At 42.0% G+C, this 14,989-nt stretch overlaps 1 protein-coding gene across 2 annotated transcripts in view; it reads right to left on the reverse strand.

The window, feature by feature from the left end:
- Positions 1-4,869: 4,869 nt before the first annotated feature.
- PIP4P2 (phosphatidylinositol-4,5-bisphosphate 4-phosphatase 2) overlaps positions 4,870-14,989 on the reverse strand; it is a 64,132-nt gene continuing 54,012 nt past the window's right edge. For both annotated transcript variants that reach the window (XM_050941312.1, XM_050941311.1), the window contains exons 6-7: positions 13,094-13,184; positions 4,870-6,442 (exon numbers count right to left, since the gene is read on the reverse strand). In XM_050941312.1, coding sequence (XP_050797269.1) covers positions 6,299-6,442; positions 13,094-13,184 — 235 coding nt within the window. In that variant the 3' untranslated portion in view covers positions 4,870-6,298. The remainder of the gene's footprint in view (positions 6,443-13,093; positions 13,185-14,989) is intronic.

Consider the following 14,989-nt stretch of genomic DNA (forward strand, 5'->3'; position numbering starts at 1 on the left):
AGAGTGAGGGTACTGGGGTGGGGAGAGACACCCTGGAGTCCCTGGAGGCATGCAGCCAGGAGCTCTTCTCAAGCCAGGAGGAAGGTAGCCAGTCACAGCAGTCGGTACTTGGTGGAGGACAAACAGAGGAGCGGGTTCCCGGTAAACGGCTTTTATTTTCAGGATAGAAATTTTCAGGGAGAGGAGGGAGGGTTAGGGCTGCATGCATGCACGCCTAGATGTGGAATAGTGCATTGATGTGGTCTATCACGTCGCGGTAATCGGCCTCGGTAATCTCTTCAAAAGTTTCAGCCAGAGCGTGGGCAATGTGCTTGCACAAGTTTCTTGGGAGAGCCCCTGTGGTCCTTGTCCCAGTCAGGCTATCGCGTCCGTGCCACTGTACCGCAAAGGGGGGGGGACCATTGCAGCACACAGGCAAGCTGCATAGGGGCCAAGGTGGAATCCCCATTGCTGTAGAAGACCCTCCCGCACTTCCCAGGTGACCTGCAGCAGCGAGATATCTTTCAGGATCAACTCCCGTGGAAAATGTTGGGATAGTGTTCAGTGTAGGTGCCCCCTGCAGCTGTTTGCTTTCCCCAACGCACAGAAACCCCGAGGACAGTAGAGCCCTGAAGCAATCAGTCCCCCTTACTCACCATTTCAGGGCTCTCATGAGTTATGTGCACTCTCTTTGGGATGGGAAAATTATGCTATTGTGAAGACTGTTACACTCCTTAACTGTGTGGGAATAACTGTCTGGTATAAACAATGCTGCCTCCGTTACGTATTGCATTTTTTGCCTTCCCAGAAGCAACCTTGAGATCTTGGCTGCCCGTGTTATCAACAGCTCAAAGACTACGAAACCTCCGGAAGAAGCCACAAAAAAGCAAAGACGACATGCTGCAAGCAGTTATGAAGCACTCTGTCACAGAGAATCAAAAAGTGCAGGACTGGAGGGAAAGAAAAAGCAGGATCCGCCAGAAAAATGCAGCGGACAGGAAGAAAAGCACAAAGCAGCTGATAAGCATCCTGGCGCGCCAAGTGGACTCTATCCTGGCGCTCATATCACGCAGGCAGAGCACTACCACACCCGCCCGTCCCAAAGCTCTTTCCCTTGTGCCCCAATGTCAGCTCAAAACCCCCTTCCCCAGCATCCAGGTTCTTACCACCACCAGCTGCCTCCAACACCTTTAAGTTCACCAACCAGCCCTGAGAACTACAACCCTTACCCTCTGCACTCAACCCCCATCACCATGCAGTATAGCCATCCTGAAGTGCAGCAGTCATTGCACAGCACTCCAGACAGGACATATTCAAACCTGTGACTGTACAGTTCCCACCCCACCCCCCTGCCCTTTTAGGTTCCCAAAAAGTTGTGTGTCTCTCAATAAAGTAATTTTCTTTTCAAAAAATGAATTCTTGGCTTTGAAAGCAGTCTTTATTATTGCAGAAAGTCAAAGATACCTTAGCCCAGGAAGAAACAGGCACTGCAAATCAGCTTAGGAAACACAGATTCCTACTAACATTGTAACCACTGCACTTCACTCCCGTGCAAGGCACCAAATATTACTGTTGGTTTTCAGCCTCAAATTCCGTCCTCAAGGCATCCCTAATCTTTGCAGCCCTGTGCTGGGCCTGTCTAGTAGCCCTGCTCTCTGGCTGTGCAAATTCAGCCTCCAGGTGTTGAACATCGGAGGTCCATGCCTGACTGAATCTTTCACTCCTCCCTTCACAAATATTATGGAGGGTACAGCACGCGGATATAACCGCGGGGATGCTGCTTTCCCCCAAGTCTAGCTTCCCATACAGAGATCGTCAGTGCCCCTTTAAAAGGCCAAAAGCACACTCCACAGTCATTTGGCACCGGCTCAGTCTGTAGTTGAACTGGTCCTTGCTCCTGTCAAGGTTCCCTGTATATGGTTTCATAAGCCACGGCATTGACGGGTATGCGGGGTCTCCAAGGATCACAATGGGCATTTCAACATCCCCTATTGTGATCTTCCGCTCTGGGAAAGAAGTCCCGGCCTGCAGCTTCCTGAAGAGGCCACTGTTCCGAAAGATGCGTGCATCATGCACCTTTCCGGGCTAGCCTGCGTTAATGTCAATGAAACGCCCACGGTGATCCACAAGCACCTGGAGAACCATGGAGAAATATTCCTTCCAATTAACGTACTCGGATGCTAGGTGGGGTGGTGCCAGAATAGGAATATGCGTCCCATTTATCGCCCCTCCACAGTTAGGAAAACACATTTGTGCAAAGCCATCCACAACGTCCTGCACGTTCCCCAGAGTCACGGTTCTTCTTAGCAGGATGTGATTAATGGCCCTGCAAACTTGTATCAACAAAATTCCAACGGTTGACTTTTCCACTCCAAACTGGTTCCCGACTGATCGGTAGCCGTCTGGAGTTGCCAGCTTCCAGATTGCAATAGCCACTCACTTCTCCACCGGAAGGGCAGCTCTCAATCTCGTGTCCTTGCGCCGCAGGGTGGGGGCGAGCTCAGCACACAGTTCCATGAAAGTGGCTTTTCTCATCCGAAAGTTCTGCAGCCACTGCTCGTCATCCCAGACTTGCATGACAATGTGATCCCACCACTCAGTGCTTGTTTCCCAAACCCAAAAGTGGCGTTCCGCAGTGCTAAGCATTTCTGTGAATGCCACAAGCAAGTTCATGTAGTATGCGTCACGCGACTCGCTGTCATCATTGGACTCCTCATCACTTTGGATCCTAAGGAATAGCTCAACTGCCAAACGTGATGTGCTGACGAGATTTGTCAGCATATTCCTCAGCAGTTCAGGCTCCATTTCCCATAGAAATCGTGCTGCACAGAAACCGTTGAGAGCGTCAAGATGGTGCCAAATGTGGACAGAAAAACATGGATTGCTGGGATGTGAAGCAATGCATCATGGGGCGTAGGACAGGAAGCAGAATGACCCGCACCCTGCGCCCTCTTCCCACAACTCACGGCGCCAGAATGGGAAGAGGTGCTCTGTGGGATAGCTGCCCATAATGCACCATTCCCTACACCGCTGCAAATGTGGCCACACTGCAGCGCTGGTAGCTGTCAGTGTGGCAACACTGCAGCGCTTTCCCTACACAGCTGTATGAAGACAGCTTTAACTCCCAGCGTTGCACACCTGCAAGTGTAGCCAAACCCTTGAGGTTGAAAGGCTTTTTCAAAGGGAAGGTTTTTCAACATTTCCTAAAGGCAATCAGACTCCAGATTTATCTCATCTCCTCTGGAAATCTGTTCCATTGCTGGATCCCCTCAAACGGTCATGCTTTATCTCCCACAATTCATCCTCGCCTTTGTTGTCTGCATTGGCCCAGCAGAGCACAGCTGTCATAGTAATTAATAGATTCAGTCTTTAATATATTTGGGACATGATCTGTTAATTGCTTTGAACATTAGGATCAAGTGCTTAAACTGTCATTAGAAGCTAACAGGTAGCCAGAGGAAACACTAACACAGGACAGAAATGCTCATAGAAGCCCAAGCTATGGAGAAGACCAGCAGCCATGTTCTGTAGCAGATAGAACCTGTGCCTGTTTCCTTAAAGTTAATATCCATCCTTTAGGAGCCAGAGTGTAAGTTTCATAGACTGATTACTAAACGATTGCCTTATATAAAAAGAAAGCAAATGGAAAGCCAATGTGATCTCTGATCTTGTGGCAACAAAGATACTTTCCAGCCATCAAGCGCCCAAATTTCCAGAAATGCTCCCTTTTTATTTTAAATAAAGACTAATCCAGGACAATATGGAAGGGAAAAAGAACCAAAGAAATGCAATTTGTACGAGTATCACAATTAAACATGTTACAAGAGAGTTTTCAATCACTGTAAACATATTTACAAAGCTGAAAGTTGGAAATTATTAGATGCCCTATTCACACCAACATTTCAATCCATTTCTGCAGGGGACGTGTCACATTTTTCATGCATGGGCAAAACACATATGTTCTGTTTAGAAAGAAAATTTTCCTGTGAATTGTAAAGGTCCTTTATTTCTATGCATAATAGGCTACCTCAGATGCACCTCAGGGAGCATAGGAAAAAAGAACGAAAGATGTTAATCGCTTTAAAAAAAACAACCCTGAAAAAGTTCTCCTACTAGACTGTATGTAAGTTGAGGGCAGGATTTCCCAGGAACTTTGAAGCGAATAGATACAGTGACAGAGTTTTGTTAGGACAAGTGCATTAATACTGAATAAAATAAACTAACCGTTCGTTATTTATTTTTATAGAAATATCTTACACTGAGGCCTTATCCAGCTTCTACTGGCTCAATTCCCACCGATCTCAAAAGGGAATATAAGTTATCCCTAAATACAACAAAACAAACATCGGAAAATCAGTCAGACTGCTAGAGAGCTGACCACTAGTGTCTTATTCTGAAGTTTTTGAAAAGAAAAATTAACTGATTGCAAGATATTTTTAAAAGTTAATCAGGAATTCCAAATATCACAAGTGACAAGTATCAAACAAAATTTACTTTGATCATATCAGTGTATCCACCCAGGGGCCAACAGATTATTATTAATTTAATAATGTTTTGTAAGCTGGGATGGAACCTGTCATAGGAAGTCGCAGGAAGCTTTGACAGCTGTCTCAAATGCCTAATGGCATTGTAACGGATCAATTAGAAGCAAGTGGACTTATCTTCTACCTAGCCCCACAGCAACTAGATGCTCCCTTTCACAAGAATGGTTTACTAGTTTGCTTGTACCAATTCTTTTAGAGGCCTGATCCTCTGTTCTTGAGAATAGCACTCACAGGTAAGGGATTGACCACATGCTTCCTGTAAAAGACATCTGCCCTGCTCCCATGCCATTTGGTCAAACTCTTCTAATTAGGAGCATATGCAGCCTTTACATAGAAGGAAAGGGTATTAACTTTGAATAATAATCTTTATTAGTTTATTTTAAAAGGTACATTGTAATCCTGAGCTACTCCTTTTGTACATTTGTCATCATACAAAGACATGTCATTTACAATTTGAAGAATACATTTATTGTGCTCCAAATCCTCATCTGAATGTCACTTTGTCCTAACAGGAACACAGATAATTTAAAATAATATACGTATCCCTGGAACATCCACATTAATTTACCCCAACCCCATTATCTACAGACTACTGTCTTCTAAAGAGCTCAGGACATTCCTTCTAAATTTAGCAAAAAACTAGTTTAAAACTGTAAAGATGGGCAGTGCAAGAACTGGTCCCTTAACCGTTTGTGAATACATCATTAGAAAATTAAACTGGCTTCAGTTTCCATATTCTCTTGAATGAATTGCCAATGTCAAATTGCCCAGCTGTATTTTGAAGGAATGATCAGAGTAACAGTTTACTCATTTTCATATTACAGAAGTACCTCTTTTTGCAGTGACCACTGAAAAATTCTCCCAACAGGAAAAGTTTATGATGATCAGATGAAAATAAGAGGTAACCCATCATCACCCTATTTTCAGCTAAATTACACCTAAGTATTATAAAACAAGTCATATGAAACACTTCCCTTCGACCCTGTAAAGGAACTCACACAAACAACCAGAGCAAAGTTCCATAAATCCAAACGTGGCTTTTAGGATTTGCCTGTAAAAAAGAAACATTAACAAGTCCCAGGATCCTTGAAAAAAAAAAAATCCAAGTTGAATTCCAATACTGGATAAACTGACATTTCTGTTTCTAACTGGATTACCAAAATATTGCATCTCTCTACCTGAAAACCTGAAAGCATACAGTGTTTACAAATGTTGACTCTCTAGCAACAGTGGCAGTCTTCAAAAGTACACTCGTAAATTTCACTTCCTGAATAAGGTCGTTATGATCTTAGGTAAAAGTTACAGTAAGCAGTTCAAGCAAATTGCTTATTGCTTAGATTTTAAAGCAAGCCACTTTAATACAGTTTTAATGAAAACATAAGTACAAATATGAAGTTACTGTAGAAACACTTATAAATACCTGTTGCTTTTGACTACTTACTGACCACTTAAACAATGGCACTGACTGATCTTAACATAATAAAAAGGAAATGTAAAATTTAATACTGTTTGTTGGAATTAAATTCAACAATACCTTTAAGACAGGTGCATGAACATGTAAACAAAGCTTTAGTATTCAGAGCTTGGGAATCTAGCAGCAAAACAAACTATTTGCATATAATGTAGTGCAATGAACATTTGTTCTTAAAAGATCCCCAGTCTTAAAACTACTTGTAACAGAATGGAATCCTTAAAGGAAAAGTTTAAAAAATGTCCAACATGTAGCATCCAGAATCACTAGACTTCTTCACCTGCTGTAACCTACCATTATAAGTCTATGCAAAACTGTGCTCTGGATAACTAACTTTTATGGCTCCCCAGTAACAGGCTCGAATAAGGCAGATCAAGCCTAAGAGATAAGCAATAGCCCAAGAAACATATGTTGCATGGAAACGCCTGGCAAAATCTTGCGTACCAACCTAAAAAAAAGAAAAAAAAATGTCAGCAACACAATAGTCTAAGCAATTTGAGAGGGGAAAAAAGTGTTTTTAGAGAAACATATTAAACTTAATAGGCACTGTCAAGGGTCACAGTACCTTTTTTTCAGTTCCATGAAGGTATTTTTTTATTTCAAGTCAACGATGCCAGTATTTAAAATTGTACCAAAACTCAAAGAAATTGCCTTTAAACTCCATATATATTTTCTTACTTTCACTCCCTCCACTACAGGCCAGTCCTCCACTACTCATCTGAGGGTGCAAAAGGCCCATCACAGAACGAGGGCAGTTATACTGTGCAAGTTAAGGGTGTCAGTAAGCTCATAGAGACAAAATTCAACTCCTGTGCAGGGGGCTCCTTGCACCGCAGTACGTAGCTGTGGCGTTGCTGTCATTCCAAGGCTGCAGTATTGACTACAGAGATTCCATTACTGTTCTGCAGGCTGGGGACATGGGTACAAGAATATAGACTCTATGTTCTCAAACCTCTCTTCCCCACCATGTAATGGAAATGCAGCAGTTTGGTTGCTAAGGGGCTCTCCTCAGTCTTCACCCCTAGAAGACTGGAAGATATTTACAGTGATACTATATAGCAGCACCAGTCTCTATTGGCAAAACATGGGAGAAACATTCCCATTTCATTGGTGACAATATGAACTCTAGCATACCAGATGTTTGTGTTCAGCTCTTGAGATTGGAGGGTAAATAGGGGAGACGATAAGGTTGTTTTTTTCCCCAGTCGTGTGTGGATTGAGGTACAGGTTTCAGGTTGTTAGAGTAGTCATAGGTAAGTATACAGGAAGGGGAGAGAAGCTTCAGGAATTTGATACATAGCTACAGAATGCCTGAAACAGAACCCATGCTCCTGAGAGGATGCTTTGTAAATGGGAGGTAACAGAAGAAATCCTCCCCATTTGGGGCTGAAATGGCAGATAGAAAGAAACCTTTTACAGCCCTGGATCTCGGATGGAAAGGGGAGTTTGGATTATGACTTCTGGTCTGGTTTACAAATGGAATGTTTCACTCCGAGAAGCCAAGATTTGGGCCAACATTTAATGGGAGATTTTCTGACTGAAAAGTAATGGAGGTTGGCATCCACAGTAAGTGGTGAGGTTAAAGTATAAATCAGGGGTCAGCAACCTCTGGCACGCGGCTTGCCAGGGTAAGCACTCTGGTGAGCCAGGCCAGTTTGTTTACCTGCCATGTCCGCAGGTTCGGCCAATCGCGGCTCCCACTGGCCGTGGTTCACCGTTCCAGGCCAATGGGAACGGAAGGAAGCATCAGCCAGCACATCCCTCGGCCTGTGCCGCTTCCTGCTGCTCCCTGGAGGGGCAAACTGCGGCCAGTGAGATCCACGATCGGTCAAACTTGCGGATTTGGCAGGTAAACAAACTGGCCCGGCCACCAAGGCGCTTACTCTTGTGAGCCGCGTGCCAGAGGTTGCCGACCCCTGGTATAAATCTATATCCCATCATCCCAGCAGGTACGTCAGATTTTCAAGGAGAAAACTGGAACACTGCAATTGGAGTGTCACAGGAAAGCATCAGAGTGAGAGAAACGGGAATTTGGTAAGGAAATGGGAACAAAAAAGCACCATCCCCATATCAGGATGAAAACCTGGAAGCTTTATAGAAGACAGCAGCAGGGGAGGAGACAGTATCTCTCTGTGACCATACTGTTGTCTCATACTACTAATTCTCCCAACATCTAGCTGTTACCCTTCCATCCTTCCCATCCACATACCAGCCAGACCCATTTTCCCTTGCTCTCAAACTTCCCATCTCCCTTAACACTCTTCAACTTTCCTATTACTCAGAAGCCTTCCTATCCCAGCCCGATGCCCTCAAGCTGAAAATTGTTCCTCTTCCTACTTAACCTCTCCACAGCTCAGCACCACATCCCCTCCACCTCTAAGCCCTCTCTGACATGACACTCTTAGGGTGAGAATACACTCTATGCAACTCTCTAGACTAAAAAAAATCCATCCCTGGACTCCAAATTCTTCCCCTTCCTTTCCACCATTGCCAGGGAGAGCAGGATGGAACAATGTTGTGCTGCTAGTCCCTACTCAAACTGCACCAGCCCTTCTGCTGCCTCTCTCAGTGGCAGAAACCAACAAGGCTAGCAGAGTGGGACTGCTGAGCTGACTGCAGAGGCTAGCAGGACACTGCTGCACAGGAAATACAAGAATGGTTGTTTGGAGAAGCCTTTGCAGACTCAAAATCCAAGAGAGAGGATCCAAAAAGGTGGCAGGTCACCTGTGCTGCATCTGAACTTGAAGGAAGTAGAAATCATGAACACTAAATTAAGGAACTTAGATAAGGAGACCCTAAGAAGGCATAAACAACTGACAATAAAAGCAAATGTCAATAATGTGCTAGCCAAGGCGGAGGGATATGACCAGGATCTGTGCTATAGTAGACGTAGTCATGGAATAACTCAAGAGTTAACCTAGTTCATGGGACTTGGAATAATTATTAGTTAACGCCAATTAAATATTGACTCTTATAGCTAAAAGCACAGTTCATCAGTGAGGCCACAGAATCAAAACAAATTTTGCTGGGTCAAACCACTACAGGAAAAAAGGTCGGAACTTCACAAGAAGTGGAAAACACACTTCTTTCTATATTTCCTTCTATGACTTTCATCTAGATTCCTAAAATAATTCGGGTCTGAGAATCACAGGATTATAAATGACAAAATGTAAATTTGTTGAAGTAAGAGAAGGAATCAAAATCAGGCTGGACAATTGAGATGCTAAAGAAGCACTCAAGGACGATAAGGCCATGGTGGAGAAACTAAATGAATTCTTTGCATCGGTCTTCACAGCTGAGGATCTGAGGGAGATTCCCAAACATTAGCCGTTCTTTTTAGGGGACAAATCTGAGGATGTGTCCCAGATTGAGGTGTCATCAGAGGAGGTTTTGGAAGAAACTGATAAATGAAACAGTAATAAGTCAACAAAAACAGATGGTATTCACGCAAGAGTTCTGAAGAACTCAAATGTGAAATCGCACAACTGCTAAGTGTCGTATATAACCTACCATTTAAATTGCTTCTGTATGAGATAGGAAGATGGCTAAGGTGGCACCAATTTTTTTAAAAGGCTTTAGAGGTGATCCCGCCAATTATAGGCTGGTAAACCTAACTTCAGTACCGGGCAAACTGGTTGAAACTATAGTAAAGAAGAGAATTATCAGACATATAGATGAACACGATTTGTTGGCAAAGAGTCAACATGTTTTTTATAAAGGGAAATCATGCCTCATCAATCTACTAGAATTCTTTGAGGGGGTCAGCAAGCATGTGGAAAAGGGTGATCCAGAGGACATACTGTACTCTGATTTTCAGAAAGCCTTGGACAAGGTCCCTCACCAAACGCTCTTAAGCAAAGTAAGCTGTCATGGGATAAGAGGAAAGGTCCTCTTATGGATTGGTAACTGGTTAGAAGATAGGAAACAAAAGGTAGGAATAAATGGTCAGTTTTCAGAACGAGGAGAGGTAAATAGTGGTGTCCCCCAGGGATCTGTACTGCGCTCAGTGCTGTTTAACATTCATAAATAAACTGGAAAAAGGGGTGAACAAAAGAGATGGCAAAATTTCCAGATGATACATTACTGCTCAAGATAGTTAAGTCCAAACAGACTGCAAAGTGTTACAAAGGGAAATCACAAAACTGGGTGACTGGACAACAAAATGACAGATGAAATTCAATGTTGATAAATGCAAAGTAATGCACATTGGAAAACATAATCCCAACTATACATATAAAATGATGTGGTCTAAATTAGTTGTTATCACTCAAGAAAGATCTTGGAGTCACTGTGGACAGTTCTCTGAAAACATTCACTCAATATTTCCTTTTGTTTTAAATCTGCTGTCATGATTTTATAGACGTCAATCATATCCCCCTTTAGTTGTCTCTTTTCCAGACTGAAAAGCACAAGTTTTATTAATCTCTCCTCATACGAAAGCTGTTCCATACACCTAATCATTTCTGATGCCCTTTTCTGAACCTTTTCCAATGCCAATTTATCTTTTTTGAGATGGAGTGACCAGATCTGCACACAGTTTTCAAGCTGTGGGCCTACCATGGATTTATATAGAGGCAATATGATATTTTTTGTCTTCTTATCGATTCCTTTCTTAATGATTCCCAACATTCTGTTCGCTTTTTTGACTGCCGCTGAACATTGAGTGGATGTTTTCAGAGAACTATCCACAATGACTCCAAGATCTCTTTCTTGAGTGGTAACAGACCAAGAATTTGGGCTGTTGCCTTTTAATTTCACTGCATGATACACTGTTCTACTTTTATTGGAAAGGCTGAGTAAGAACATCAAGATTACCTTCTCCTCATCTTTTGTTATTTTCTCTCTCTCTATCTGGCCCTCTTACACATCTACCTGTAAACACTTCTGATGTTTTAAATCTCTCTGCATGTGCAAATCTTTCCATGTCTCTAAGAATTTTTGCTGCTCTTCTCATCTCTCCTATATCCATTTTAAGAGGGGTGACTAGAAAGAAACAGCAGACAGGTATGTATATAATGGTATATTAATATATGCAGCATTAAACTATGTCCCTTTCCTAATATAGCCTAACAGATTGTTTGCACACATCTGGTCAGTGTGCTGTAGTGGTAAAAAAAATCACTGATCTTTTTATGAATTGTTACAGTTAAAGCAGAATCTATCAATTTATTTAAAGTAGCTAAAATTATTTCTTACAATAAGTATTACTTTGTGCTTGTCTGCACTGTATGTGTCAGTCGTTGTGTTGCTTAACTATTTAGCTCTCAAGTTACACAGGCACCTTTTGCAAATTATATCTTCTATCTTAATGTGACAGAATATATGCACCCTGTGTTCACACCCTAAACACTACCGAAATATTTTTTGTAGAAGACACGTCTTGTAAGGTACCATTTGAAAACGCGTAATTTGCTGGTCAGTATGGTCCTGATGCATGGCAACATTGTATGTAAAGTTATAAGTTTGCCTGCATAGTGTTATTAAAACATGATTCAAACCCCAAAGCCCTGCCCAAACAGAGGGTGGCAAACAAGTCTGTCCTAAACAAAGAAACGTGTGCTCTGCTTAATTTGCACTTAAGCAGTAAACGGAGTCATCATGCAGGAAGGGAAACAAAAAAAGTTTTGAAGGGTGATAAAAAGCCAGCAGGGAACATCCTTCTCCATAGACTCTTTGCCTACTAGTGTCCATCTGGAAATGTTGTTCAAGAGAAGGACGGAAACAATACAAAGAACGGACAAATGCTCTAAGGCACCCTTTTTCCTGACCATTATATTCACTGCGCCTGAAGCAACACAGGACTCTGGGGGACAAGACCTACAGGGGTTTGGTCAGTAAGACTGCTGAAAGCATGTGGTCAGAAACTTTCTTGAATCTGGTATAGTTTGTGAAGTTAGGTGTTAGTGAACATTTTATCTTTATTTTACCTTTATTTTTTCTTTCTGACTTTTATGCCTCATTACTTGTATTCACTTAAAATCTCTCTCTTTGTAGTTACTAAACTTTACTGTTTTATCTAATCCAGTGTGTTCAAATTGAAGTGTCTGGGTAAATATTTGGGGTGACAAGTTGTGTGCATATTAATCTTTTAAGGGAAATTTGCACTGTCCAGGAGAGGGCTGGGCAGTATAGCACATATGTTTATTGAAGAAAATCTAAGACGAGGGATGTGTTGGGGTCACCCTACTGTATAGCCACCGCTGATGAGAACCAGAGTGTAACCCAAACATGCCTGGCAGGTTGCAGGCACATACAGACACTCAGGGTGTGGCTTGCATGTTTGAGTGACCCAGGTGAGAGCTACTTCAGCAAGGCATTGTAAGGCAACCAAGGTTTCAGGGCAGGAGTGACACAACTGCTCATTAGTCTGGATTGTATGCTGGTATGTCACACTTACTCAGTGGCCTTACAGCTGGTGTTGTGCATAGTTCTCGATCAAAAATTTTCTAGAGATCATATATATTTTACTCTCGTCCCTCAGGGACAGGAAGATTTAGTCTACATGGCTTCCTGGCAGTCTCTTGAAGCTAGATCAATATCACGACTAGAGCTGGTCACAAATTTTCTGTTGGAAAATACTGATTTGCGAAACTGAAACATTCTATTGGAATAGGTCAATTTCAATGAAACGGCTGATGAAACCAGACTTAAGAGGCCTAATTTCCTGCCTATGTGGCAGGTAGCTAGGGAGCTTGGGCTTCCAAGCTCCTCACCTGGCAAGAGCCCAAGGAGCATTTCTTGTTTCAAAAACACTAAAATGTTCCCGTTGAGGGAATGCTTCAGTGTTTCCGAAACTAAGCATTGTGAAATTTCAGTTCCGCAAAAAAATCTTGAGGTTTTGGTTTTTCATCCAAATCAGGAATAATTTTTTTCCCAAAACCTCTAAGTTTCTCATGGAAATGAAATACAGTGTCCCAGCCAGTTCTAATCATAACCTTAAAAGAGCCCAGGAGCCTTTTAAAGTTGCATGCCAGAGCATAAGTACGTGATTAGTGGGACGGTGACAGGTAACACTGAAGGTAGAAATTGAAAAGATTCTACTTAAATGCTGGAAAAGGGAGGAGACCCACTGAAAATTAATATTAAATGCATTACTCACAGTTAATCCAACTCCAATGAAGATGCATATCATTCCAATGGTAATGTATGCACAGCAGCGTCTCCGTGGGAGTGCACTTCCGACAGAGGAACTGTAAATGAAATGTTTGTTAAATTAGATCCACAAAAAAATGTTAAACCATTTAATATATGCCATGTTAATGTTATATTGCTTTAGATTTTTAATCAAAATGTTGCGTGGTACCAAGTCAAACATCTTATAGAAATCTAAGTATATTACATCAACCACTATTACCTTTATCAACAAAACCTGAAATCCTACCAAAAAAAAAAAAAAAAGGTAGTTTGACAGAATCTATTTTCCATAAACCCACGGTGATTCGAATTAATTACATTACTCTCCTTTATTTCATTATTAATCAAGTCCCATATCAGCTGCTCCATTATCTTGCCTGGAATCAATGATAGGCTGACATGTCTATAACTACCCAGTCACCTCATTTACCCTTTTTAAAAACTGGCACAACATTAGCTTTCTTCCAGTCTGCTGGAACTTCAGCAGTGCTCGAAGGCTTGTTTAAAATCAACTTTAATGTCCCAGCAAGCTTCTCAGACAGTATTTTTAAAACTTACGGATGCAAATTATCTGGACCAGCTGATTTAAAAGTGTCTGACTTTAGTAGCTTTTATTTAACATCCTCCTGGGATAGTAGCAGAACGGAAAGAATGTTATCATATAATGAGACTGCATCATCTGTTTTTCCCCCAAATACAAAGCACTCTACATTTGCAAGTGTAGCCATGCCCTAAACAAGTTTGACTAAAACTCTACTTCAGCAATCCACTTTTAATACACAATATTACAGGCTGGGGAAGAAGCAAAGCAAGATTAGATTAAGCAGCCGGTTGCTAATGAGCTGTCTAACTCACTCAGCTCTCTGCCCCTTGATGCCTTGGTTAGTTTTATTTTGGGAGATGGTAGTAGCAGTAGGGATGGGAGAACTAATGACAGAAGTATATCTTGCCTAAAATGGAATCTTTTGTCTGAATATTTTGAAGTATTCTTCTGTTCCCTCAACACCACATATTTAATGCTATTCTCTACCACCACACTCTCCCCCCATAAACACACACACACTTTTGAAGTTATTCTTGTTATAGACTCAGCAGATCTCCCAATTCCTCTGCTGGGCTGGCCGTTCAATTCCAGTATGGCAAGCCCTAAGGTGAGAGGCAGACAACAATCAAGCAAAACTGTCAGCCGCCATAGACAGAAGCAAGATAGTGCTACAGTTTTATTTAAGGTAGAAAACCTCTTTGCATCAGTGTAGGATGGAGACCTCAAAAATTTGGAAAGCACCCAAACTTTCTGGTGTATTATCCAAAACAACCTTTGGAGGTTTGCTATTATTACCTATGCGTAACTTAGAGACCATACACAAGACCCTAAAAGTATCAGCGTGGGGCTGCTAAAATTTGAAATTTTACTTCTGAGATTCCCCTAGCCAAGACACAGACCAATTCTGATTAGTAACAAGAAGAGTCATTTGTTCCAACTTTACATACTTTATATTTAAGTTTAAGTGATTTATAGATAGCACCATGGCATCTAGGCATCCGGACAAAAAATGAAAAGGTTACCCAGTAGCATTTTATTGCGCTCATCTTAGCAGCCATGTTTTTAACAATAAGGGAGAACATGAACCAACCAAACAAAACCCCCAAACTAAACCCAAATACAGAACCCCTCTATCCATCTTCACTCGATCCTGGAAACAGCCAACAATACTTTCTGGTTAAAAGCATCAGAAACTGTTAAGAGATCTACCAATGTCAATATACAGATATTACCCTTGTCCATTACCAGAGGGACATCAGGCACCACTAATAATATTGATTCTGGACAGTACCCCGGTCTGAAACCAGACCAGTAGGG

Source organism: Gopherus flavomarginatus, chromosome 2 (genome assembly GCF_025201925.1).
Source record: "Gopherus flavomarginatus isolate rGopFla2 chromosome 2, rGopFla2.mat.asm, whole genome shotgun sequence".
In the NCBI taxonomy this organism is placed as follows: Eukaryota; Metazoa; Chordata; order Testudines; family Testudinidae; genus Gopherus; species Gopherus flavomarginatus.